The following is a 25725-nucleotide window of genomic DNA, read 5'->3' as shown; positions in this document are numbered from 1 at the left end:
ATGGGGGAAAAAAAATCCGGATTTGCAGCTGGGTTTGGCTCCAGCAGCGCGGCTGGAGCAGGGGTGGCACAGGAGCCACTTCTTGCTGGTTTTTGGCTGGGTTTCTCCCGGCGTTGGCTGGGAATGGTTAAAGCAGAGTTCCCCCTGCCGGTAACTGCGGCCGGAGTGGCTGGAATTGGGACCTGGAGCCGACAAAAGCCGGGAAGGAGGAAAACTGGGATGGGTTCAGAGCTGCTCAGCTCGGCCCGAGGCATCCAAATTCCAACAAACTCCGCTCCTGCCCGTGGGGGACAACCCCCGGAATTCCCTTTGGGAATGCCCTGCCCAGAACATTCCAGAGCTTCACTCCTGCCCCAGAATCCCTGCTGGGAAAGAGATCCTGGTCCCAGAGCTGCACAGGCAGAGGGAGCTCCCAGCGCTGAAAAACCCCAAAATCATTGATTTCCCTGGATTTGCATCCCTAGAATTGGAGATCTGGTCCAAGCTGGGACAGGTGAAGCCCTGAGAGCTGTGGGGAGCCTGGGCACTGGGGTTTGTCCCTTGGGTGCACTTCCACTGGGAATCCTGGAATGGTTGGGGCTGGAAGGGACCTTCAATGCCATCCAGCCCCACCCTGGGACAGCTGCCAGGATCCCAGGGCTGGATGGGGCTCCCTCAGTCACTTCTTGCCGGGAATAAACCCAACAGGGCCTGGCAGCAGGAATTAAAATCCCTTTTGCCCTTCCCTGGATGCTCTGGCAGGAGTTTGCTGATGTTACCCCTCAATCCAAACCCTGCCTTGGGATGGGAAAAAGCAGCAGAGCCCAAAACCCACGGAACAGAATCATTCCTCTCCCAAAGTGCCTTAAGCAGCAGAGGATGGAAATTCCTTGAATCCCACCCTGTTCCTTTGGGGTTTATTCCAAGGGACAGCTGGATCCAGGCAGGAACATCCCAAAGGTTCTTGGGAGGGATGAGGAGCCCAGAGAATTCCTGCTTGGGCATCCCAGGGCATGGGAGAGGAGCTGCCCCGAATTTGGGGAATTCTCATTTCCTGAGGCACATTCCGGATTTCCCTGCTGACGCATCCCAGTGGGAGAAAATCCAAGGAAAACCCCACAAGGAAGGGGGTGCCTCCTTTAATCCCAGAATCACCCCAAAGGACTGAGAGCAAAGCTGGGTGCCCCCCAAATCCCCAACAAAAGTCCTGGAGAAGCAGCCATTGTCTGGTTTTCTTTATTAAAGATAGGAAGGATTTGTGTTTTCCTGTTAAGGCAAGGATCTGCTGCTGCTGCTGCTCGGCTCAGGGGGCAGCTCTGATTACACAAAAAAAAAAAGCGAAATTACACCTCAAACTAAAGGATTACATTTTAGAGACCATTTAGAATTAAAAAAACCAAACCAAACTCAACCCAAAAATAAATTCCACACGGTTTCCTTCTGATTCCCTGTCCTGAGTCCAGTTCCACACCAGATTCTGAGGTACAAGACAATAAATTAAAAGTCCATTCCAACTGCGGGATCAACCTCAATGCGACGTCTTCTTCACGCCCTTCCCGAATTTGGCATCGAGCCCAAGGCCTGGCAGGAGACAAAACAGCAGCTGTGAGCTCTTCAGACCAGCAGGGAGATGGGAATTTGGGGAAAAATCAGCTCAACATCCCCAGATTTACCCACGGAATGAGCTGTGAGGAAGGGACTGAATGGATCCGCTGGTCCTGCAGGGGCTCCCAGGGCAGGGACCCCCTGGATTTTGCCCCCAGACTCACCCAGGAACACCAGGACGGTGCCCACCCACTGCATGGGGCTGATGGGGTTGGCAAAGAGCACCACGGAGGCCAGGATGGTGAAGAACTTGCGGGTGGTGGTGATGATGGAGCAGGTCAGCGGCCCGAAGTACACCACGGTCATGAAGATGAAACTCTGCCCCGGCAGAACAGAGCCCCTGTCACTGGCACTGCCAGCACGGGCAGCCAGGGGCGAATCCCAAAGGAAATCCCTCCAAATCCTGGGTTTGAGGGGGTTTGTGCCATCCTGGGATGGGCTGGAAGAGACCTTGGAGCTCGTCCAGGGACACCTGGGATGGGCCTTGGAGCTCGTCCAGGGACACCTTCCCCCGTCCCAGGGTGCTCCAGCCTCAGCTCCCCCCTGGAATTCCATCCCAGCCCCACATCCAGGGACACCTTCCCCTGTCCCAGGGTGCTCCAGCCTGGGAGCTTCCCTCGTCCCAGGGTGCTCCAGCTCCTCTGGAATTCCATCCCAGCCCCTCATCCAGGGACACCTTCCCCCGTCCCAGGGTGCTCCAGCCTCAGCTCCTCTGGAATTCCATCCCAGCCCCTCATCCAGGGACACCTTCCCCTGTCCCCCATCCCAGGGTGCTCCAGCCTCAGCTCCCCCCTGGGAATTCCATCCCAGCCCCTCCCAGAGAAACAAAGCCCACCCAAAACCCAAAATCCCGTCCCTGACCTGGCCCAGGGCGCTGGTGAGGCCGAAGAGCAGGATGTTGGAGATGATGCTGGGATAACGCTCCGTGAAGCTCAGGAACTCCCAGAGCTCCCCCGTGAACAGGATCCCTGCAAAACAGCCAGGAGGAGCAGCCTGGATGGGGATCCCACCCTCGAGGGGTCAGGCTGGGCTCAGAACCCCCAAAGCAGGCACTGAACCCCACAAACTCCAGCAGGAAACACCGGCAGCAGCAGCAGCAATCGCCCTCCTGGTTAATTAGTGAAGGAAAGATCATTAACTGGGATCAAATTCCAACAGAACAGTGCCCAGCAATTAATCAGGAGCGCTAATCTCGGAACGGTTGGCGTGGAAGGGAATTTCAAGCTGCTCCAGTGCCAGGGGCAGCTCCCAGCCCTCCTGGGCTCCAGTTTGTGCTCCCAGCTGGAGCAGGGGAGCCCAGGGCTGGGCCATGACAAAAACCCCAAATCCCCAACCAAACCAAACCCCAGAGGGCTCCAGGGCAGGGCAGGTTCCAGGCCCAGCCCCGGCTCCTCACCTGCCCCCAGGAACAGCGTGGACCAGAGGTTGACGTTGAGCATCATGTGGTTGGAGCCAGTCTGGTAGTGAGCCCTCATGTGGTCCTGAGACACCCCTGTGAGCCCATCCAGGGTCAGAGACAGCAGCTGGGCACCCACAGACACACAGACAGACAGACAGACAGAGGACACGGTCAGGCCCTGGTTCCTCTCCCCAGGGAAAATGGCAATTCCCCTTTCACAGCTGTTACCAACAGGGATTTCAGGGGGGCTGGAGGGTGCAGGAGGCTCCTCTCAGCACACCTGGGCTGCTGCAGCCCCAAGGCACACCTGGGAGCTCAGGTGTATCCCAGGTAAATCCCAACTGAAAACCCAGGTGTATCCCAGGTAAATCCTACCTGGGAGCCTGGGTTTATCCCAGGTAAATCCCACCTGGGAGCTCAGGTGTATCCCAGGTAAATCCCAACTGAAAACCCAGGTGTATCCCAGGTAAATCCCACCTGGGAGCCTGGATTTATCCCAAGTAAATCCCACCTGGGAGCTCAGGTGTATCCCAGGTAAATCCCAACTGAAAACCCAGGTGTATCCCAGGTAAATCCCACCTGGGAGCCTGGGTTTATCCCAGGTAAATCCCACCTGGGAGCTCAGGTAAATCCCAGGTAAATCCCACCTGGGAGCTCAGGTAAATCCCAGGTAAATCCCACCTGGGAGCCTGGGTTTATCCCAGGTAAATCCCACCTGAGAACCCAGGTGTATCCTGGGGTAAATCCCCGTGGAAATTCTGGAATTTACCCCAGGTAAGGGGTGAAACCCACCTGAAACCCTGGAATTTATCCCAGGTGTAAATCCCACCTGAAACCCTGGAATTTATCCCAGGTGAAAGGTAAATCCAACATGGGAGCCCAGGTGTATCCCAGGTAAATCCCTCCTGAAACCCTGGAATTTATCCCAGATGAAGGTAAATCCCACCTGAGAGCCCAGGGTGTATCCCAGGTGTAAATCCTCCCTGAAACCCTGGAATTTTTTCCAGGTGTAAATCCCACCTGAAATGCTGGAATTTATCCCAGGTGAGGGGTAAATCCAACATGGGAGTCCAGGTGTATCCCAGGTAAATCCCATCTGAAACCCTGGAATTTATCCCAGGTGTAAATCCCTCCTGAAACCCTGGAATTTATCCAAGGTAAGGGGCAAATCCCACCTGAAACCCTGGAATTTATCCCAGGTGAGGGGTAAATCCCAACTGGGAGCCTGGGGTGTATCTCAGGTGTAAATCCCTCCTGAAACCCTGGAATTTATCCCAGGTAAGGGGCAAATCCCACCTGAAACCCTGGAATTTATCCCAGGTGTAAATCCCTCCTGAAACCCTGGAATTTATCCCAGGTGTAAATCCCTCCTGAAACCCTGGAATTTATCCCAGGTAAGGGGCAAATCCCACCTGAAACCCTGGAATTTATCCCAGGTGAGGGGTAAATCCCAACTGGGAGCCCAGGTGTATCTCAGGTGTAAATCCCTCCTGAAACCCTGGAATTTATCCCAGGTAAGGGGCAAATCCCACCTGAAACCCTGGAATTTATCCCAGGTGTAAATCCCTCCTGAAACCCTGGAATTTATCCCAGGTGTAAATCCCTCCTGAAACCCTGGAATTTATCCCAGGTAAGGGGCAAATCCCACCTGAAACCCTGGAATTTATCCCAGGTGAGGGGTAAATCCCAACTGGGAGCCCAGGTGTATCTCAGGTGTAAATCCCTCCTGAAACCCTGGAATTTATCCAAGGTAAGGGGCAAATCCCACCTGAAACCCTGGAATTTATCCCAGGTGAGGGGTAAATCCCAACTGGGAGCCCGGGGTGTATCCCAGGTGTAAATCCCCCCTGAAACCCTGGATTTCTTCCAGGAATAAACCCCACCTGAGTCCCCGGGGCTCCTGCCAGGTGCCACCCCACAAGTCCCAGCACTCACCAGGAGCAGCTCCCCGTAGCCAAAGACGTGCTCGGTGTCCCCTGTCCCTTTTTTGGGCTTGTAGAGGAACAGGGCCACCCCCGCCACGATGAGCAGCACGCACAGGTACTTGGCTGGGGGGTACCTCTTCCTCAGCAGGGTCACCCCCAGCAGCATCACTGGGAAAACAGACATCAAAAATCCCCTTAGAGCCCTAAAAATCCACCCCCAGGAACATCACTGGGAAAAGAGACATCAAAAATGCCCTTAGAGCCCTAAAAAATCACCCCCAAGAACATCACTGGGAAAAGAGACATCAAAAATGCCCTTAAAGCCCCAAAAATCCACCCCCAGCAGCATCACTGGGAGAAGAGACATCAAAAATCCCCTTAGAGCCCCAAAAATCCACCCCCAGGAACATCACTGGGAAAAGAGAGGTCAGAAACTGCCCCTAAATCCACCCACAGGAATTAAACTCCTAAAAAATCACCCCCAGAAACTGCCCCTAAATCCACCCACAGCAATTAAACCCTTAAAAAAATCACCCCCAGCAGCATCACTAGGAAAACAAGAGGTCAAACCCTGCCCCAAAATCCTCTCAGAGGAATTAAACTCCCACAGAGTCATTCCCAAATCGTGGCTGGGGTGACACAATGTCCCCACCTGATCCCAAAGCCCTCCCTGGAATGCCAGCCCAGCCCCAGGTGGCTCTGCCAGGGAGGCCCAGAAATCACAAACCCCCCAAAAACGGGCAATTCTTTACCTGGGATGGGTTTGCAGGACTTGCCCAGCACCTGGGAAAGGAAAAGGGGCATTGATGGTCCATTAATGACCCCAAAGTGAGAGACCCCAAAGTGAGACCCCAAAGTGAGAGACCCCAAAGTGAGAGACCCCTGGGGCAGCTGAACCTCTCAGCAGGGAGGGCTCAGCCCCATGTCAGTGACGCCAGGTCCCTGGCAGGTGACACTGCCACCATTTCTGGGGAGCTCTGTCCCTTCTCAGAGCCCTCCCTGCACCCCCAGCAGGGACCGCGACACAAAAGTGACCCCAGGAAATGGCAGGGTTGGTGTCACAGCCAGGATCCACCAGTGCCACAGCCAAGGTCCCCTCAGGGTCACAGCCAAGTTCAGGGTCACAGCCAGGGTCAGGATCCATCAGTGCCACAGCCAAGGTCCCCTCAGGGTCACAGCCAGGGTCAGGATCCACCAGTGTCACAGCCAAGGTCCCCTCAGGGTCACAGCCAGGGTCCCGTCTTCGGGGTAGCTGTGACCCCCTGTGTCCCAGCCCTGTCCCCATGTGCCCCCTGTCCCCATGCCCACCTGGCTGGGGGAGCTGTGTCCCCCCATCCCTGTATACCCCTGGGTGAGGTACCTGTGTCCCCATGTCCCCCTGTCCCCATACTTGGGTGGGGTAGCTCTGTGTCCCTGTGTTCCCCATGTCCCCGTGTCCCAGCCCTGTCCCCATGTCCCCCTGTCCCTGTGCCCCATACCTGGGTGGGGTAGCTGTGTCACAGCCCTGTCCCCATGTCCCCGTGTCCCATACCTGTGTGGGGTAGCTGTGTCCCAGCCCTGTCCCCCTGTCCCTGTGCCCCATACCTGTGTGGGGTAGCTGTGTCACAGCCCTGTCCCCTTGTCCCATACCTGGATGTGTCCCCCCCGTGTCCCAGCCCTGTCCCCGTGTCCCCTTGTCCCATACCTGTGTGGGGTAGCTGTGTCACAGCCCTGTCCCCATGTCCCTGTGCCCCATAACTGGGTGGGGTAGCTGTGTCCCTGTGTTCCCCATGTCCCCGTGTCCCAACCCTGTCCCCATGTCCCCCTGTCCCTGGGTGGGGTAGCTGTGTCACAGCCCTGTCCCCCTGTCCCTGTGCCCCATAACTGGGTGGGGTAGCTGTGTCCCTGTGTTCCCCATGTCCCCGTGTCCCTGGGTGGGGTAGCTGTGTCACAGCCCTGTCCCCCTGTCACTGTGTCCCATACCTGTGTGGGGTAGCTGTGTCACAGCCCTGTCCCCATGTCCCCCTGTCCCATACCTGTGTGGGGTAGCTGTGTCACAGCCCTGTCCCCGTGTCCCGTACCTGGATGTGTCCCCCCCGTGTCCCAGCCCTGTCCCCGTGTCCCCGTGTCCCCACGCTCACCTGTGTGGGGTAGCTGACGAACTGCAGGGCGGAGTTGCTGGACACCATGGCGCCCAGGTAGGACAGCGAGCACGCCCCGTACAGCCAACCCCGCGTGCGGTCCGGCCGTGCCGCGTCCACGAAATGGATCACTGCGGGGACAGGGACGCGGGGACGGCTCAGGAGCGGCCCCGGCCCCGCCACGACCGGCGCGGGGCTCCGGGGCTGCCGCACTTACGGAGCTTGGCGAAGGCGGCGTTGATCACGCACTGGATGAACACCAGGGTCAGCGCGTACTTGAACTTCTCCTGCTTCGCGCCCTCCCCGTAGCGGCCGCGGGTGCTGCGGGACGGACAGCGGGACACCGGTGACACCGGGACGGACTCCAGTGACACCGGGACATAGCGGGACCCGCACCGGTGACACCGGGGAGCGATCCCGTGGCACGGGGAGGAGCGGCGCCGGCTGCCCGGGTCTGCCCCGGTCCCTCCTCCCAGCCCCGGGTGTTCCCCTGGTCCCGCGCCCCCTCCGGTGTCCCCGTCCCGTGTCGCCCCAGCCCCAAACGCCTGTCCCGTGTCCCCCCGTGTCCCCGTCCCCGCTCCGCCCCGGTGTCCCGGTGCGTCTCACATGCTCTCCTGCAGGATGCCATAGTAGAAGTAGCAGGCGAACACGCCGAGGAAGCAGACGGGCAGGCGGAGGCGCTCGGGCAGCCCCGCGGCCGCGCTCGCTCCCATGGTGGCGGCGGGGCCGCTCAGCGCGGGCGGCACCTCCAGCGCCACATCCCGCGGCGCCCCGGGCGGCCTCATCGGCCCCGCCGCGCCCGCCCCGCCCCGGGCCGTCCCGAGCGCTGCCGGACCCGCCGTGCGGGGAAAGGCGGGTGGGGAGCGCTGACAACAGCGCGAACCGGGCGGGGGCTGCACACCGAGATCTTCGAACTCTCCCCGGGGCTGTGTCCGCCGCGGTTCGGCCGCGAACGGGATGACCGGTGTGCGGGGCGGCACAGGCAGTACTGTGGACAGCCCAGCCTTGGGGGCCTTCGCGGTGCATGGCGCGCGCAGGCGCGCCACCAGATGTGGAGCGCAGCGATTGGCTGAACTGAGGGGGCGTGGTAGAGCATCGGGCTCTGATTGGTGATCTCGGGGAAAGGCTCCGCCTACTCCGTGCGACACTGAGCGGGGCCTTCTGGGGTCCTTTCGCCGGCCCGGGCCCCGTTCGGGCCCGGCGGGGCGGAGGTGCGGGGTCCCCGCCGGGATCGGTTCCGCCCTTCCCGAGGCCCCGTTCAGTCGCTCCCGCTGCTCCGAGCCGCGCCTCTGGGAGGTTCCCGGGCTCGGTGGGGCCGGGGACGGACGAACCCCCGCCATGGCACTTTGTCCTTCACAGTTCCTCTCATCCTTACGGGAATTCCGATACAATTCACAATTTCACAATCTCCGGGCCACATATCCCACCTCCAGGGCACCGCTTCCCGCAGGCTCCACGGAGGAGCTCCCGGTGCTGCAATTCTCGAGGCTTCGCACCACGAGGGAGCTCGGGGAGCTCTCCCGCCTCGGCTCTGCCCGCACTCAACACGGCGGCGCCGCTAACGGGCGCGCCACACCCCGCGGGCCTCGCGCCCTTATCAAAGATGGCGGCTGCTGCCCCAATCCAAGATGGCGGCGCGCGGCTTCAGTGCCGGCGGCGCCTGCCCGGCTCCAAGATGGCGCGTGGTCACGTGACGGGGGTGTGGGCCGCGTCCCGGCGGAAGCGTGAGGGACCGAGCAGGGACCAGCGGCTGGCGGCGGCGGGATCGGGGCTGGCGCCGCAGGAGCAGACGTGCCGCAGGGCGGGGGACACGGCTGTCACCACGGAGTCCGCCAGTAGCAACACCGCGGCGGCCACCGCCGCTTCGCGGGCCGCGGGCGCCGGGGACCAGGCAACCTCACTACCCCCGCCCAGGATGCAGCGCAGGAAGGTAAGCGCGGCCGGGAAACGCGGGAGGCGACCGGCGGGGAGACCGGCGGGCTCGGGCCGCTGCTTTCTACCCTTCCCCAGCCCCTCCGCGCCTTCTCCCGGCTCCAAAACTGGGGGAAAAATAGCGGCCTTGAGCCCCCAGCGCCCGCCTCCCGCGCTCTATGATTGGCTGGAGCATTAGCAGGCGGCGCGCCGATTGGTCGCTGTATCTGTCACTCATCACCCCCAACGGCTACCGTTTCCCCTCCCCCGCGCCGGCAGCTGGGCCCGCCCCTTGCCGTTCCCGATTGGACACGCGCCCGGAGACCTGGCCGTCTATTGGACGGGTGTCCATGCTAGTCTGGCCGCTGATTGGCTACTGCCGCTGTCCATCCCCGCCCCCAACGGTCACCTCCCCGCGCGAACCTTGTTTGTCCCTTCCCCCACCGCGCCGCGGCCCCCCCGCGGTTGACGTTGCCGTGGGAGCAAGCCTCGCGCTGATTGGCTGCCACTCGCTGTCAATCACGCTCTGTCGGACCCACCTTTTTGCTCCTCGAGCTGCCATTGGTGTGCCTCCCTTTAGGCCTCGCCCACGCGCGCTGTGATTGGTTCGGGCCCGCGCGTCTCCGCTGGGTGCAAAACAAAGCGGCGCGGAGGCCGCGCTCCCGCCACCGGCGCGAGCCGCCCCCCCCCCCCAACCCCCCTCATCCCCTCATGGCGGCCGCGCCCTCCCCGGTCCCCTCACGGCCGCCGCCATCGCCGCCCCCTCACGGCCCTGCCCGCGCCGGGCCCACGCAGCCGCCCCCAGACCCCACCGGCACCTGCCGCCACCCCCAGACCCTCGGTGTCCCCTCACGAAATTAGGCACAAGCCTGGAATTGAAGGAGGAACAAAATTAAAGGTTTTAGGCTGGAGTGTGAACGGTTTAATAAATGAGAAATGAAGTAAAATGCTGTAATAGTGTTAAATAAAGGTGATAACAGAAAGGGATAGGAGAAAAAATTGCAATTGCTGACCAATGCCAGACCGCCTTCCGACATCCAGATTGCTGCCCCCGCTTTGGGATAATTCTGATAATTCTGATAATTCCTGCAGTTTATATCCTGGGAATGGCACCCTGTGCTGGGAGCATCCCTTTGGCTGTGAGGGATCCCCTGTCCTGGTTTGCTTTGGAAACTCCTCACTGGCAGAGCAGGAGACACAAAAAGAAAAGGAAAAAAGAGTTCTTGGCTTGGGCTAAACCACATAGGTCCCCCTTGCAGCTGGGAGGACGTGGAGAACGTGAAATATTCATTCATTTTCTGTAGTTTTTAGTGTAAGTGCAGTTTTTGAGCGCGGCGTGTTGTTGCAGAGGAACGCGGGCAGCAGCTCGGATGGGACGGAGGACTCGGATTTCTCCACGGACCCCGAGCACACGGACAGCTCCGAGAGCGACGGCACCTCCCGGAGATCCGCCCGCGTCACCCGCTCCTCGGCCCGCCTCAGCCAGAGCTCACAGGGTACGGAGGGCTTCTCCTGAAAATGGGGAAAGGTTCCTCTTTAAACTGGGGAAAAGCTCAGCCAGAGCTCCCCTGAAACCGGGCAAAGGTTCTTCTTTAAACTGGGGAAAGGCTCCTCTTTAAACCAGGGAAGGGCTCAGCCAGAGCTACCAGGGTACGGCAGGGCTCCTCTGAAACTGGGGAAAGGGTTCTCCTGAAAATGGGGAAGGGCTCTTCCTTAAACCAGGGCAAGGCTCCTCCTTAAACTGGGGAAAGGTTCTTCTTTTAACTAGGGAGAAGTTCTTCCTTAAACCACGGAAAAGCTCCTCCTCAAACCAGGGCAAGACTCTTCTTTAAACTGGGGAAAGGGTCTTCCTTAAAGTGGGGAAAAGCTCCTCCTTAAACCAGAGAAAGGCTTCTTCTTAAATCAGGGCAAAGCTTCTCTTTACACCAGGGAAAAGCTTCTCCTTAAACTGGATAAAGGCTCCTCCTTAAACCAGGAGAAGGCTCTTGCAGCCCCACACACAAAATCCCAGGTGCAGCTCCACACCACATGCAATCCTGCTGTTCCCAAGGGTTATGGTTCTTATCTAAACTGAGGGATCTTTGCTTCTCCAAATGAGAGCTGGGCAGTAATTATGGGTTAATTAAGCTGTTAAATCTGGAGAAAGCTGGTGGCACTCCAGATTGCTCCAAGTGTCCTGAGATTTTATCAGGCAAGGCCGGAGCATGGTGACATGGGCGACATGGGTGACACAGCCACGGGGGGTTGGTCAGTGCGGGGCAGGGGGGACCTGAGGGTGCTGTGGTGTGACTGTGGTGTCTCTATGGTGTCCCTGTGGTTCCTGTGGTGTGATTGTGGTGTCCCCGTGGTTCCTGTGGTGCCCCCCCAGAGTAACTGTGGAGTCTCCATGGTGTGACTGTGGTGTCCCCATGGTTTCTCTGGTGTTTCTGCGGTTCTTGCGGTGTCCCCATGGTATGACTGTGGTTCCTGTGGTGTGCCCGTGGTGTCACCATGGTCTCTGTGGTGTCCCTCACGGTGTCCCCGTGTGTAACCCTGCATTCCCGCTGTGTGCACAGACTCCAGCCCGGTGCGGAGCGCGGCGCCGTTCGGGCCGGACGAGCCCGTGTACTCCACGCGGAGGGTGACCCGCAGCCAGCAGCAGCCAGCTCCTGTCACCCCCAAGAAATACCCGCTGCGCCAGACCCGCTCCTCGGGCTCCGAGACCGAGCAGGCCGTGGACTTCTCGGACAGAGGTACCCACAGGGACAGGGAATGCTCTGTTAGTGCCCGCAGGGGCAGAACATGGTGCACTGGGGCCCACAGGGACAGGGAATGGTGCACTGGGGCCCACAGGGGCAGGGAATGGTGCATGGGCACCCACAGGGGCAGGGAATGGTGCATGGGCACCCACAGGGGCAGGGAATGCTGCACTGGGGCAGGGAATGTTCTGTTAGTGCCCACAGGGACAGGGAACGGTGCATGGGCACCCACAGGGGCAGGGAATGCTGCACTGGGGCAGGGAATGTTCTGTTAGTGCCCACAGTGACAGGGAATGCTCTGTTAGTGCCCACAGGGGCAGAACCTGGTGCACTGGGGCCCACAGGGACAGGGAATGGTGCATGGGCACCCAGAGGGGCAGGGAATGGTGCGCTGGCACCCAGAGGGGCAGGGAGTGCTGCACTGGGGCAGGGAATGTTCTGTTAGTGCCCACAGGGGCCGGGAATGGTACAGGGGCAGGGAATGCTGCACTGGGGCAGGGAATGTTCTGTTAGTGCCCACAGGGACAGGGAACAGTGCATGGACACCCACAGGGGCAGGGAATGATGCATTGGCACCCATAGGGGCAGGGAATGCTGCACTGGGGCAGGGAATGTTCTGTTAGTGCCCACAGGGACAGGGAACGGTGCATGGGCACCCACAGGGGCAGGGAGTGCTGCACTGGTACCCAGAGGGGCAGGGAATGCTGCACTGGCACCTGGAGGGGCAGGGAATGGTGCATTGGTGCCCACAGGGGCAGGGAATGCTGCACAGGGCCAGGGGATGCTGCACCGGGGCCCAGAGGGGCAGGGAATGCTGCACTGGCACCCGAATGGGCAAGGAATGCTGTGTTGGTGCCCAGACGGGCAGGAAATGCTGCTCCCAGGGTGGCAGAGGCTCTGTGCAGCCCCTGAGGCGTTTCTGGGAGTGTTTTTGGGATCCCTCCCCTCAGTTCTGTCCCCTGTGCTCCCACCCAGACACCAAGAACGCGGCCGAGCACGACGAGTCCCCGCCGCGCACGCCCACGGGCAACGCGCCCTCCTCGGAGTCGGACATCGACATCTCCAGCCCCAACGTGTCCCACGACGAGAGCTTGGCCAAGGACATGTCCCTGAAGGACTCGGGCAGCGACCTCTCGCACCGGCCCAAGCGCCGCCGCTTCCACGAGAGCTACAACTTCAACATGAAGTGTCCCACGCCCGGCTGCAACTCCCTGGGTGAGCCCTGGCCTGGCAGCCCTGCCCCGGGGCTGCTGCTCTGGGAGGTGTGAATCCTGGAAACAAATTGGGGCAGGAATGCCAAGGGAGGGTCTGGGGATGGGGTGTGAGGCATAAATGCAAAGATGTTACTCCTGGAGGGGTTTTTTTCTGTTTTGGAGGGGTGGCAGGATGAGGAACCTGATAGGTGTGGGAGGAAAAGTCCCAGGTTTGTGAGCAGGGAACTGCTTTTTGCCAGAAACAGGATTTTAGTGCCAAATTATTGCACTCCCATCCCAGGCTGCTTTGGCTTAGTGTGAGGGGCAGGGAATGCCCCCTTCCTTTTTAAACCAGGGAGTTTCCTCCTCTTATCCCCCTGTCAGATCCTGAGGGACCAGATAGGAGGCTGAGCACAGGTCTGGGAGGAAATGTCCCAGGTTTTTGCCAGAAACAGGATTTCAGTGCCAAACTATTGCACTACCATCCCAGGCTGTTTTGGCTTAGTGTGAGAAAGCTTTTCCTTCCTTCTTAAACCAGGAAATTTCCTCCTCTTATCCCCTTGTCAGTGATCCTGAGGAACCAGATGGCAGGGTGAGCACAAGTCTGGGAGGAAATGTCCCAGGTTTTTGCCACAAACAGGATTTCAGTGCCAAATTATTATTGCACTGCAATCCCTGGCTGCTTTGGTTTACAGTGAGAAAGGTTTTCCTTCATTTTCAAACCAGGAAGTTTCCCCTATACCACTGTGAGGGATCTGCCCCTGTGGGACACTTCCTCCACCTCTTTGGGGCCATTTCTCACAGGTTTTGTTGTTTTTCTGACCCCTTGCAGGACACCTGACCGGGAAGCACGAGCGCCACTTCTCCATCTCGGGGTGCCCTCTGTACCACAACCTCTCAGCAGATGAGTGCAAGGTACACCTGAATGGTTCTGCCCTCTGATTTCTCCTCCTTTGGGATTTTTAGGGTAAAATGCTGAGCCCTGTGATGTGTGAGCAGCAAACAGTTCACTCCTGCATGCTGCTGTGCTTGGCTGTGGGGCAGCGGCGTTTGTGTGTCACACCTGGAGGGGCAGGGGGTGTCAGGAGGTGACAGGGGGTGGCTGCAGCCCTGACAGGTGAATTTTGGCCTCCAGGTGCGAGCACAGAGCCGGGACAAGCAGATTGAGGAGCGGATGCTGGCCCACAGGCAGGATGACAACAACAGGCACGCCACCAGGCACCAGGTGAGGGCACAGCCCCAGCTGCCAGCTGCCAGCACAGGGTGAGGGGCCTGGGCTCCCTTCTCCACATCCTGGGAGCTGCTGGGGCAGTCTTGAGCCTGCCCTGCTGCCATTCCAGAGGGGAATTCCCTGCATCCCCTCAGAGAGGTTGGAGCAGGCAGAGCTGTGTTCTGGGCATGATCCTTCCCCTGAGTTTGGATGTGCAGGAATTCCTGCAGAGCTGTAAACTGCAATTTCCCTCTGAGTAAGCAGCAGAGAGCCAAACCAGGGCAATGACATTTCCCAGTCCCTGAGTCAGCTGGGAGCTGTTCCCCAGCACGGAGCTCACCCCGTCCTGTGGTGGAAGGAAAATTTCCTGCTTTGCATTCCTGGGCTGCAGCTGCAGTGCCCTGTGATTAGCAGAGGATCTGCCTCACACCCTGTGGAATGGCACCAGCATGGAATTCCTTGGGGTGGGCAGGGAATGGGGAGCTTTGGGGGGGCTGCAGCCTCTCAAGGCCCCACCTGGGCTTTCTTTCAGGCCCCCACAGAGAGGCAGCTGCGCTACAAGGAGAAGGTGGCTGAGCTCAGGAAGAAGAGGAACTCGGGGCTCAGCAAGGAGCAGAAGGAGAAATACATGGTAACATCAGGAATTCCATCCTTTCATTCCCCCCTGGGATGGAGTGTGACTCTCCCAGTCACCCTGCAGGACCCAGCAGCTGTGCTGTGTTTTTTCCAGGAGCACAGGCAGACCTATGGCAACACCAGGGAGCCTCTCCTGGAGAACCTGACCAGCGAGTACGACCTGGAGCTGTTCCGCAGGGCCCAGGCGCGCGCCTCCGAGGACCTGGTGAGACCCTGCCCCAGGGACAGCTCTGGGGGCTCTGGGACCTGCTGAGACCCTGCCCCAGCACAGCCCCAGGGCTCTGTGAGACCTGGAAGGCAGCATGGAGGGGTACCAGCTGTCCCCAGGGAGTGCTGGAGCTGAGCTCTGCGCTCAGGAATGTGTGGTGACATTCCAGGGGTGCTCCCAGGGGACAAGGACAGCTTCAGTGTCCCTGCTGAGGGCTGGTGACAGCAAAAGCCACCTCAGCCTCAGCCTGTGACTGAGTTCATGGGCTGGTGTTGCTGCAGCTCCTGAGGAGCCTCCCAAAGCCACATCCCATTCCAGAGAGGGATCAAAGGATCCTTTGATGCTTTCCTGGGCCAGCTGGGGCACCTGGGGCAGAGCCCTGGGCTGTGTCACGGAGCCACAGGATGGACTGGGCTGGAAGAGCCCTCTGAGCTCACCCAGTGCCACCGTGACCTGACACCACCTTGTCACCAAGGGCCACATCCAGGCCTTTCTAAACACCTCCAGGGAGCCCCTTCCAAGTCCCAATCCCTCTTTTTGGGAGGAAATTCCTCCTCATGGGCAGCCTGGCACAGCTGGGAGCCGTGTCCTCCTGTCCTGTTGTTCCCTGGGAGCAGAGCCTGGCTGCACCCTCCTGTCAGGGCTATGGAGAGCCAGGAGGTCTCTCCTGCTCCTTTTCTCCAGCAAAAACACCCCCAGCTCCCTCAGCTGCTCTCACAGCACTTGTGTCCTGTCCCTGGGGATCAGGAAAGGAGCAGGGAGTGGTGAGGGAGGATCTGTAGAAATTTAAAGAAAAACGAATCAAAAAAACTTGAACCAGATCTCCTGCAGGAAAACAAACCCCAATTCCCCTCCTGCTGCTCGGGGTTCACTTTGTGGCTCTCCCTGCTTTCCCCCCGGGGCAGGAGAAGCTGAGGCTGCAGGGGCAGATCACCGAGGGCAGCAACATGATCAAGACCATCGCGTTCGGGCGCTACGAGCTGGACACGTGGTACCACTCGCCCTACCCCGAGGAGTACGCGCGCCTCGGCCGCCTCTACATGTGCGAGTTCTGCCTCAAGTACATGAAGAGCCAGACCATCCTGCGCAGGCACATGGTCAGGGCTGGGGCCAGGCTGCCTGGGGAGCCTGCTCTGGGGGCAGGGAGGGCTCAGTCCTGCTGGAGAGGCTGCTGTGGGGGCTCAGTCCTGCTATGGGGTCATGGAACAGCTCAGTTCGGCTGGGGAGGCTGCTGTGTGGTCAGGGAACAGCTCAGTCCTGCTATGGGGTCAGGGAATGGCTCATTTCTGTGTTGGAGGCTGCTCTGGGGTCAGGGAATGGCTCATTCCTGTGTTGGAGGCTGCTCTGGGGTCAGGGAATGGCTCAATCCTGTTGGAAATGCTGATGCGGGGTCAGGGAGGGCTCAGTCCTGCTGTGGGACCAGGGAGGGCTCCTTCCTGCTGGGGACGCTGCTGTGGGACCAAGGAATGGGTCAGTCCCACTGGAAATGTTGCTGTGGGATCAGGGAATGGCTCAGGCCTGCTGGGGAGGCTGCTGTGGGACCAGCGAACACCTCATTCCTGCTGGAAGTCCTGCTATGGGGTCAGGGAGGGCTCCTTCCTTCTGGAAGTCCTGCTATGGGGTCAGGGAGGGCTCCTTCCTTCTGGAAATGTTGCTATGGGGTCAGGGAGGGCTCATTCCTGCTGGGAACGCTGCTGTGGGGTCAGGGAGGGCTCATTCCTGCTGGAAATGTTGCTATGGGGTCAGGGAGAGCTCAGTCCTGCTGGGGAGGCTGCTGTGGGGTCAGGGAGGGCTCAGTCCTGCTGGAAATGTTGCTATGGGGTCAGGGAGAGCTCAGTCCTGCTGGGGAGGCTGCTGTGGGGTCAGGGAGGGCTCAGTCCTGCTGGGAACGCTGCTGTGGGGTCAGGGAATGGCCCAGCCAGGCTCAGCCCGGGCACACGGCAGTGTCTGACACCCGGCTGCAGTTCCCTGTCCCCTGCAGCAGTGCTGTCCCCAGGCCAGCAGTGACAGTCCCCATTGTGTCCCTGTCCCAGGCCAAGTGTGTCTGGAAGCACCCGCCGGGGGACGAGATCTACCGCAAGGGCTCCATCTCTGTCTTCGAGGTGGATGGCAAGAAAAACAAGGTGAGCGGGACCTGGGTGGCCCTGCCGAGGCCCAGGGTGGCCCTGTGGCCCCACACACAGCCAGGGTGGCCCTGTGGCCCTGCTCACAGAGGGGCTGCTGCAGTTGGGCCATTCCTGCACGAGTTTTGCTGCTACTCCAGCAGCTCCCTCTGTGTCTCTCTCAGCAGAGGTGAGGGGCAGGATCCAGGCTCCATCACCAATGGAATTGTGTCCTGGCCCAGCTGCTCCGTTTCCCCATCATTTCTCAGATGATTCTGAGGGGTTTTTGTCCTTTCCCAAGTTGTTTTGCCCTCACTTGGGGTATCCCATTGTAGTAAACACCTGCATCTTGGGGTATCCCACTGGGATAAACACCTGCATCTTGGGGTATCCCATTGTAGTAAACACCTGCATCTTGGGGTATCCCACTGGGATAAACACCTGCATCTCTTTTGTGTGCCCAGATCTACTGTCAGAACCTGTGTCTGCTGGCAAAGCTTTTCCTGGACCACAAAACCCTCTATTATGATGTGGAACCCTTCCTCTTCTACGTCATGACAGAGGCTGACAACACTGGCTGCCACCTGATTGGGTATTTCTCCAAGGTCAGTGCAAAACACCTCACTAAAATGGGATTTAGGGCCCCTCATGAGCGCTGAATCCCTTTGGCAGCCTCAGGATTTGCAGCTTTTGGGAGCAGATGAAAGTCCAAGGCTGAGCTGCAGGGTTGTTGTGTTTGCTGAGGGATTGCTGGTGCTGTGCTGCTCCATCTTTTCTCATTCCCAGCAAAAACCAACCCAGCTCCAAGGAATTGGAGTTGCCAGGAAGCAGAGTGGTGTCTTCATTGGGGAGAAAGAAACTGGGAAGGAATGTAGAGAAAAATACACAAAAATAAATATTAAATAATATTCATAATAGATCTTAAAATAAAAATAAATTTTAAAAGAAATCACCATGATTTCTACTGCCAGGAAGCAGAGTGGTGTCTTCATTGGGGAGAAAGAAACTGGAAGGAACGTGGGGAAAAATACATGAAAATAAATATTAATCACCGTGATTTGTTTTTGGAGTAAGACAGTTAAAGGAATAAAATTTCTGATTTCCCTGCTGTCTGCTCTTGTTTCCAGGAGAAGAATTCCTTCCTCAACTACAACGTGTCCTGCATCCTGACCATGCCCCAGTACATGAGACAAGGCTATGGCAAAATGCTCATTGACTTCAGTGAGTGTGGGGGCAAATTCTGGGCAGAAATCCCTCCAGCTCCACCAGGAAATCTCACCTGGCTGCTGCCACGCTGGAGCAGATCCCATCCTCGTTTCTGAGTGGTTTAGATGTGGTTATTTTTATATTTTTAGGCTATTTGCTGTCTAAGGTAGAGGAGAAGGTTGGCTCCCCAGAGCGTCCCTGTCCGACCTGGCCTGATCAGCTACAGGAGCTACTGGAAGGAGGTTCTGCTGCGGTACCTGCACAATTTCCAGGGCAAGGAGATCTCCATCAAAGGTCAGTTTGGGGTTTGGGATCACCCCTGAGCCTCTCAGCCCACCTCACCCACCCAGTGTGGAGCACTGAATTCCATGGGGTGTTGGGAACGGCTCCTTCCCAGCCCTGCCACCAGCAGAGATGGGCCATGTGCAGCATTTTAAAAGATTAATTGGCTGCTTGATGATAAAAATGACAATTTAAAAAATATTCAGCCAAAAGCCTCGTCCTGCTGTGTGTTAGAATTTTTATTTTGACAAAAAAATGGCTCCAGCAGCCAATATTGAGAATATTTGGCCTTTTTTTAATGGCATTTCTCTGTTGGTGGCACCTGGGAGTTCCTGGGATGTGAGGTACCCTGGAAAAGCAGGATTGCATTTTCTCTCAGGGGATTTGTTCCAGATCCCAAACCAGCACCCCAAACCCCTGCAGCCCTGCCCAGCCCCACGTTCCTGAGGGGATGGCACTGAGCTGGTGCTCCCAGGGCTCTGGGGCTGTGTCAGAGGCTCTGCTGGGCTCTGCTTGCAGAGATCAGCCAGGAGACCGCTGTGAACCCCCGTGGACATCGTCAGCACCCTGCAGGCCCTGCAGATGCTCAAGTACTGGAAGGGCAAACACCTGGTCCTCAAGAGACAGGTGAGCCTGGGGGGCCTCCTGCACCTCCTCCTCTCCTTGCTGCAGTCAGGGATTCCTTGGGTTCTCCTCCTTTTCCTTGTTGGAATCAGGGCTTCCTTTTCATTTTCATTTCCCTTTTCCCTTTTCCCTTTCTGGAATCAGGAATTCCTTGGGTTCTCCTTTTCCTTGCTGCAATCAGGGTTTCCTTGAGTTCTTGTTGGAATCAGGAATTCCTTGGGTTCTCCTTTTCCTTTTCCTTTTCCTTTTCCTTTTCCTTTTCCTTTTCCTTTTCCTTTTCCTTTTCCTTTCCTTTTCCTTTTCCTTTTCCTTTTCCTTTTCCTTTTCCTTTTCCTTTTCCTTTTCCTTTCCTTTTCCTTTTCCTTTTCCTTTCTGGAATCAGGAATTCCTTGGGTTCCCCATTCCTCCTTTCCTTGCTGCAATCAGGGATTCCTTGGTTCTCCTTTTCCTTGTTGGAATCAGGAATTCCTTGGGTTCTCCATTCCTCCTTTTTCTTGCTGCAATCAGGGCTTCCTTTTCCTTTTTCCTTTTCCTTTTTCCTTTTTCCTTTTTCCTTTTCCTTTTCCGTTTCCGTTTTCCGTTTTCCTTTTCCGTTTTCCTTTTCCGTTTTCCTTTTCCTTTTCCTTTTTCCTTTCCTTTTTCCTTTTCCTTTTTCCTTTTTCCTTTTTCCTTTTTTCCTTTTTCCTTTTCCTTTTTCCTTTTTCCTTTTTCCTTTTCCTTTTCCCAAATCAGGGCTTCCTTGGATCTCCTTTTCCTTGTTGGAATCAGGGCTTCCATGGGTTTTCCTGCTTTCCTTGCTGGAATCAGGATTCCTTGGGTTCTCCTCCTTTTCCTTGTTGGAATCAGGGCTTCCTTTTTCCTTTTTTCCTTTTTCCGTTTTCCTTTTTCCTTTCCTTTTTCCTTTTCCTTTTTCCTTTTTCCTTTTTCCTTTTTCCTTTTTCCTTTTTCCTTTTTCCTTTTTCCTTTTTCCTTTTTCCTTTTTCCTTTCCCTTTCTGGAATCAGGATTTCCTTGGGTTCCCCATTCCTCCTGTGTCTTGCTGCAATCAGGAATTCCTTGGGTTCTCCTTTTCCTTCTCAGAATCAGGGCTTCCTGGGGTTCTCTGCTGTTATTTTGCTGCTGTTTTGGTGTTGCTTTGGCGTAACTCTGCTGTTGTTTTGGTGTTATTTTGGTGTTCCTCTGCTGTTATTTTGCCATTCCTTTGAGGCATTAATGGCCTTTGGGCCTTTGGGGTGCTGTCCAGGGCTGATTCCCCACCAGGGTCACCCCTGAGCTCCCCTCCCTGCTGTCCCCAGGACCTGATTGATGAGTGGATCGCCAAGGAGGCCAAGAGGTCCAACAGCAACAAGACCATGGATCCCAGCTGCCTCAAGTGGACCCCCTCCCAAGGGCACCTAGGTGTCCCAGCAGAGGAGGATGCGTGTGCTTGGCCCTGCAGTGTCCCCAGGGCGGGTCACCGGGCTGGCCTGGCCTGGCCCCGTGTCCCCACAGTTCTGAGGAACTCGGGAGTTTCGGCCTCAGTGAGGCCGCGAGGACTGGAGGGGTCTGGGAAGCCCCGGGGAGCTGAGGAGCTCTGGCTGCTGGGCCTGTCCCTGTCCCTGCTGTCCTGCTCCGTCCCTCTGTCCCTCCTGCAGCTCCCCTGGGGCTGGGACAGTGCTGGAAACGCTTCTGTGGGGCAGCCTGCTGGGACTGCTGTGCCCCATGCCTGGAATAGCTGTAGTGGCATCACTGCCCCTCTCCCAGCAGTTTTCCCTAGGACCCAGCAGATCCTCACTTAGTTCCTGTTGTACGGCCAGAATTGCACCTCCTGCACCTGAGGGAGTCCCTGGGTGTCCCTGCCACCCCTCCTGGGGCCACCACAGCCCTGCTGGAAGCACCTCTGGATAGAATTCCCATTTTTTCCTGGTGTGTATCTCGTGGAATTGCTGAGTTCCTGTACGTAAAGCACCTGCTGAGTGTATTCCCCTGGAGATGTTTTTCCCAGAGCAGCCTTCCTGGGACTGCAGGTCCCTTTTTATTGGAGCTGTTTTCCCCTCCAGGCTGAAGGAATCCAAACTTTGGCCTTTTCCAAAGAGCCACAGGAACTCCCAGCCCCAATTCCAGGAGCTGTTGGGCTGCTGTGCTCCAGGGAGGGATGGAATCCCTGGTAGAGCAAAAAAAAAAAAAAAAAAAAAAGAAAAAGAAAAAGCTTTGATTCCTCCCTCCCATCAGCAGAAATATCCCAAAATGGGCTCCCAGTAAAACCACTGTCCTTGTGCCACCCGTCCCTGGGTGGCTCCATTGTCACTGACAGAGGGACAGCCTGGGAAGGGCTGAATTCCCTGGTCCCAGTGCTGATTTCAGTGATCCCAGGGCTGATTTGTGACCCCAGTACTGATCTCAGTGATCCCAGTGCTGATTCCTCCATCCAGTGCTGATTTCAGTGATCCCAGGGCTGATTTGTGATCTCCAGTGCTGGATTCCCTGATCCCAGGGCTGATTTCCTCCATCCCAGTGCTGGATTTTCTCCATCCCAGTGCTGATTTCAGTGATCCCAGTGCTGAATTTCTCCATCCCAGTGCTGATTTCCTGATCCCAGGGCTGATTTCAGTGATCCCAGTGCTGGATTCCCTGTTCCCAGTGCTGATTTCCTCCATCCCAGTGCTGGATTTTCTCCATCCCAGTGCTGATTTCAGTGATCCCGGTGCTGGATTCCCTGTTCCCAGTGCTGATTTCCTGATCCCAGGCCTGATTTCAGTGATCCCAGTGATCCCAGTGCTGGATTCCCTGTTCCCAGTGCTGATTTCCTGATCCCAGGCCTGATTTCAGTGATCCCAGTGATCCCAGTGCTGGATTCCCTGTTCCCAGTGCTGATTTCCTGATCCCAGGCCTGATTTCAGTGATCCCAGTGCTGGATTCCCTGTTCCCAGTGCTGATTTCCTCCACCCCAGCGATTCCTCACGGAACAGGGTGTGAAATGAAGCACTCCTGGGAAGGTGGGAGCCATTCCCAGCAACCACTGCCCCATCCTGGCTGGAAAAGCTCCCTCCTGGTTCCCTCCTGTCCCCTCCTGTCCCCTGCCTTTCTCCTGGAGCCCCAGAGCACCTCCACCCCCTCGGTGCTCACCGTGGGCCTCGTGGGCATTACTGTCCCTGCTGTCCCCAGCTCAGATCCCAGGGATGTCCCAGCAGGGCAGGGGGAGGCTCCTGCTCCCCTCCCCGCTGGGCTCTGCTGCTCCTGTCCCCACTCCTCAATAAAAGCATGTTCCTGCTGCAGCCCTGCCTTGTCCTTTCCCCCTTGTCCCCAGGGCCCTCTGAACCCTCCCCAGGCCTGGGCATTTGGGGATTTGGGGGTTGGGGCTGGAGCAGCCTCGGGGTTGGGTATTTCCCAAAAATCCTGCTCTGAACAGTTGCTTTGAACCCTTTCCATGAAGGAATTTTCCCTGACACCCATCCTAAACCTCTCCTGGCACCTGGGGCTGTCCTTGGGACCAGAGGAGTTTTCCCCACATGGAGTTTCCCCTTTTCCTTGAGGGAATTTTCCCTGATACCCATCCTAAATGTGCCCTCACACTTGAGAATGTTCTTGGGACCAGAAGAGTTTTCCCCACATGGAATTTCTCCTTTTCCATGAAGGAATTTTCCCTGATACCATCCTAAACCTCTCCTGGCACCTGGGGCTGTTCTTGGGACCAGAAGAGTTTTCCCCACATGGAATTTCACCTTTTCCTTGAGGGAATTTTCCTTGACACCCGTCCTAAATGTGCCCTCACACTTGAGAATGTTCTTGGGACCAGAAGAGTTTTCCCCACATGGAGTTTCCCCTTTTCCATGAAGGAATTCTCCCCTTTTCCATGAAGGAATTTTCCCTGATACCCATCCTGAACCTCTCCTGGCACCTGGGGCTGTTCTTGGGACCACCAGATGAAATTTCCCCCTTTTCCATGAAGGAATTTTCCCTGATACCATCCTAAACCTCTCCTGGCACCTGGGGCTGTTCTTGGGACCAGAGGAGTTTTCCCCACATGGAGTTTCCCCTTTTCCATGAAGGAATTTTCCCTGATACCCATCCTAAATGTGCCCTCACACTTGAGAATGTTCTTGGGACCAGAAGAGTTTTCCCCACATGGAGTTTTCCCTTTTCCATGAAGGAATTTTCCCTGATACCCATCCTGAACCTCTCCTGGCACCTGGGGCTGTCCTTGGGACCAGAGGAGTTTTCCCCCTTTTCCATGAAGGAGTTTTCCCCACACTGAGGGAAAGCTGCTGGAGGAGAATTCCCCGAGATCTCCCTGAATTTCCAGGAGCTGCTCGCTCACTGGTTCCTGCTTGGAATTCCTGCTGGCTTCTCCCTTCGCTGGGGTGGTTTGGGGCAGGATGTGGTGGGGAACAGGGGCCGGTGTCCCCAAAAGGAGCCGGGGGCAGCAGGGAGGGACAGGAGCTAAATCCATGCAGTGACCTCAGCTGTTCCCATTGTCATCCCCCATCCACGGGGACAATCCCAAAGCCACGGAAGGAGCTGGAACAGCCTCTCCTGGCCAGGGCAGAGCAGCAGCTCTATTTCTATTCCTGGGCCCATCCCCTGTCATTATCTCAGCCTTTCCTGCCCTCCCCAGCCCGGCCCACGCGGCCCCAAAACCGCCCGAGGTGCAGGAGGAAAACGGGAGCCAGGAGAAGGCAAAGAAAACATGGCCAGGAAACCACGGATGCCAAAGGCTGCTGTGGCTTTCCTGAGGAGAGCTGGGGGCTGGCACCTTCCTGAGAGCCCAGGCAGGGCTGGCACCTTCCTGAGAGCCCAGGCAGGGCTGGCACCTTCCTGCAGTGCCCAGGGAGCCAGAACGTTCCTGAGACCGGGCCTGCTTTGGGATTGCAGCTCTGGAATTATTTGGGATGGAGAGATCCTAAATCCCAGCCATTTCCACCCTTGGGATGGAGAGATCCTAAATCCCAGCCATTTCCACCCTTGGGATGGAGGGATCCTAAATCCCAGCCATTCCCACCCTTGGGATGGAGGGATCCCAAATCCTGGTCGTTGTTACTTCCAGGGATGGAGGGATCCTAAATCCTGGCAATTCCCACCCCTGGCATGGCGGGATCCTAAATCCCAGCCATTGGCACTTCCAGGGATGGAGCACCCACATTTTCCCAGGAAAACCCATTCCAGCCCCTCATCACCACCTGCTGTTCCCAGTTCTCCCAGTTTGGGCTCCTGAGCTAGGAGCTGGAGGCTTCTCCTGTCTCTGGAGGCCCTGGGCAGCTGGGAAGGAGCAGGATCCCAGCAAAATTTGGGGTTTTGGGCAATTCCAGTGAGTTCCTGGTGAGCCACGCTCCAGGAAGTGTCAGTGAGGGAAAACCTTCCCGAGTTTTCCAGCAGGACGGGATCCCAGCAAGGGCAGCAGAGGGTGCTGCTTCCCCGGGCAAGGCAGGAAATCCTGCGGGAGCTCGGCGTGGCTTTGGCTGGAATTCATCCCGGAATTTGGGTAAAAAGAGAGGGATATTGGGGGCGTGGGAAGGGCACGGGGAGAGGGACAATTCCTGAGCTGGGCTGGGTGTTTGAGCCATTCCCAGCTGTGCAGGGCGTTGGTGGGGAATCAGGGAATCATCAGGGAATCATCAGGAATCATCACCCAGAGATCCCAAGTGGGATCCCAAAATCCCAATAACCATTCCAAGGCCCCAGGATCATCAGGAAAGGTTTCTCTGCATGGAATCCTGGTGTTGTTTGGGCAGAGCAGGGCCTGGCTGGGACACCGGGATCATCCAGGGGAGCTCTGCCTGCGGATCCGGCTGGATCAGGAGCTGCTGGTGATTCACCAGGAGCTGCTGCTGCTCCCTGTGAGTCACTGCAGGGTGAGGAGGGAGGGAGGGATCAGGGAATCCATGGATGGATGGAATCCATGGATGGATGGATGGATGGATGGATGGATGGATGGATGGATGGAATCCATGGATGGATGGATGGATGGATGGAGGGATGGATGGATGGATGGATGGATGGAGGGATGGATGGATGATGGATGGATGGATGGATGATGGATGGATGGATGGATGATGGATGGATGATGGATGGATGGATGATGGATGGATGGATGGATGATGGATGGATGGATGGATGGATGGATGGATGGATGGATGGATGATGGATGGATGGATGATGGATGGATGGATGGATGATGGATGGATGGATGGATGGATGGATGGATGATGGATGGATGGATGGATGGATGGATGATGGATGGATGGATGGATGATGGATGGATGGATGGATGATGGATGGATGGATGGATGATGGATGGATGGATGGATGATGGATGGATGGATGATGGATGGATGGATGGATGATGGATGGATGGATGGATGATGGATGGATGGATGGATGGATGGATGGATGGACGGATGGATGGATGATGGATGGATGGATGATGGATGGATGATGGATGGATCCATGGATGGATGGATGGATGGATGGAATCCATGGATGGATGGACGGATGGATGGAGGGATGACGGATGGTTGAATCCATGGATGGATTCTCATCCCAAACTGAAAACAGGAATTGCTGCTGTGGCTTCTGATCTCCATCCCAATGGGAGAAGAAAGAAACAGGAAT

At 57.2% G+C, this 25725-nt stretch overlaps 2 protein-coding genes across 2 annotated transcripts; one reads left to right on the top strand and one right to left on the bottom strand.

Moving 5' to 3' along the window:
- Positions 1-1199: 1199 nt before the first annotated feature.
- Positions 1200-7816, bottom strand: SLC35B1 (solute carrier family 35 member B1). The gene is made up of 9 exons (XM_058820412.1): positions 7635-7816; positions 7246-7349; positions 7029-7159; positions 5661-5691; positions 4919-5076; positions 2981-3107; positions 2446-2552; positions 1749-1902; positions 1200-1560 (listed from the first exon to the last, which is right to left on the bottom strand). Exons 1-9 carry the CDS (start codon positions 7811-7813, stop codon positions 1508-1510), a joined length of 1044 nt encoding a protein of 347 aa, XP_058676395.1. The 5' UTR covers positions 7814-7816; the 3' UTR covers positions 1200-1507.
- A 940-nt stretch (positions 7817-8756) lies between these two features.
- Positions 8757-22370, top strand: KAT7 (lysine acetyltransferase 7). Its single transcript, XM_058820388.1, is given in 17 exon segments — positions 8757-8958; positions 10288-10435; positions 11495-11671; positions 12653-12892; positions 13703-13785; positions 14006-14095; positions 14613-14711; positions 14811-14921; positions 15830-16021; positions 16958-17047; positions 17491-17631; positions 18154-18247; positions 18382-18439; positions 18441-18526; positions 19034-19059; positions 19061-19141; positions 20433-22370. Coding segments are annotated over 17 exon segments (2214 nt in total). The 5' UTR covers positions 8757-8943; the 3' UTR covers positions 20916-22370.
- Positions 22371-25725: the final 3355 nt, after the last annotated feature.

The sequence above is a fragment of the Ammospiza caudacuta genome, chromosome 27, assembly GCF_027887145.1.
Source record: "Ammospiza caudacuta isolate bAmmCau1 chromosome 27, bAmmCau1.pri, whole genome shotgun sequence".
NCBI classification, from domain to species: Eukaryota; Metazoa; Chordata; class Aves; order Passeriformes; family Passerellidae; genus Ammospiza; species Ammospiza caudacuta.
This window is presented reverse-complemented; position numbering and strand designations above follow the sequence as displayed.

What these genes read in the sequence shown, in the direction of transcription:
- SLC35B1 (XM_058820412.1), bottom strand. Translation starts at nt 7,813, where the DNA reads ATGAGGCCGCCCGGGGCGCCGCGGGATGTGGCGCTGGAGGTGCCGCCC. An exon ending in GCTACGGGGAGCTGCTCCTG is followed by an intron (nt 3,108 to 4,918) that starts GTGAGTGCTGGG and finishes GTGGGTGCCCAG; the next exon opens with CTGCTGTCTCTGACCCTGGA. An exon ending in CACCGTCCTGGTGTTCCTGG is followed by an intron (nt 1,561 to 1,748) that starts GTGAGTCTGGGG and finishes GTCTCCTGCCAG; the next exon opens with GCCTTGGGCTCGATGCCAAA.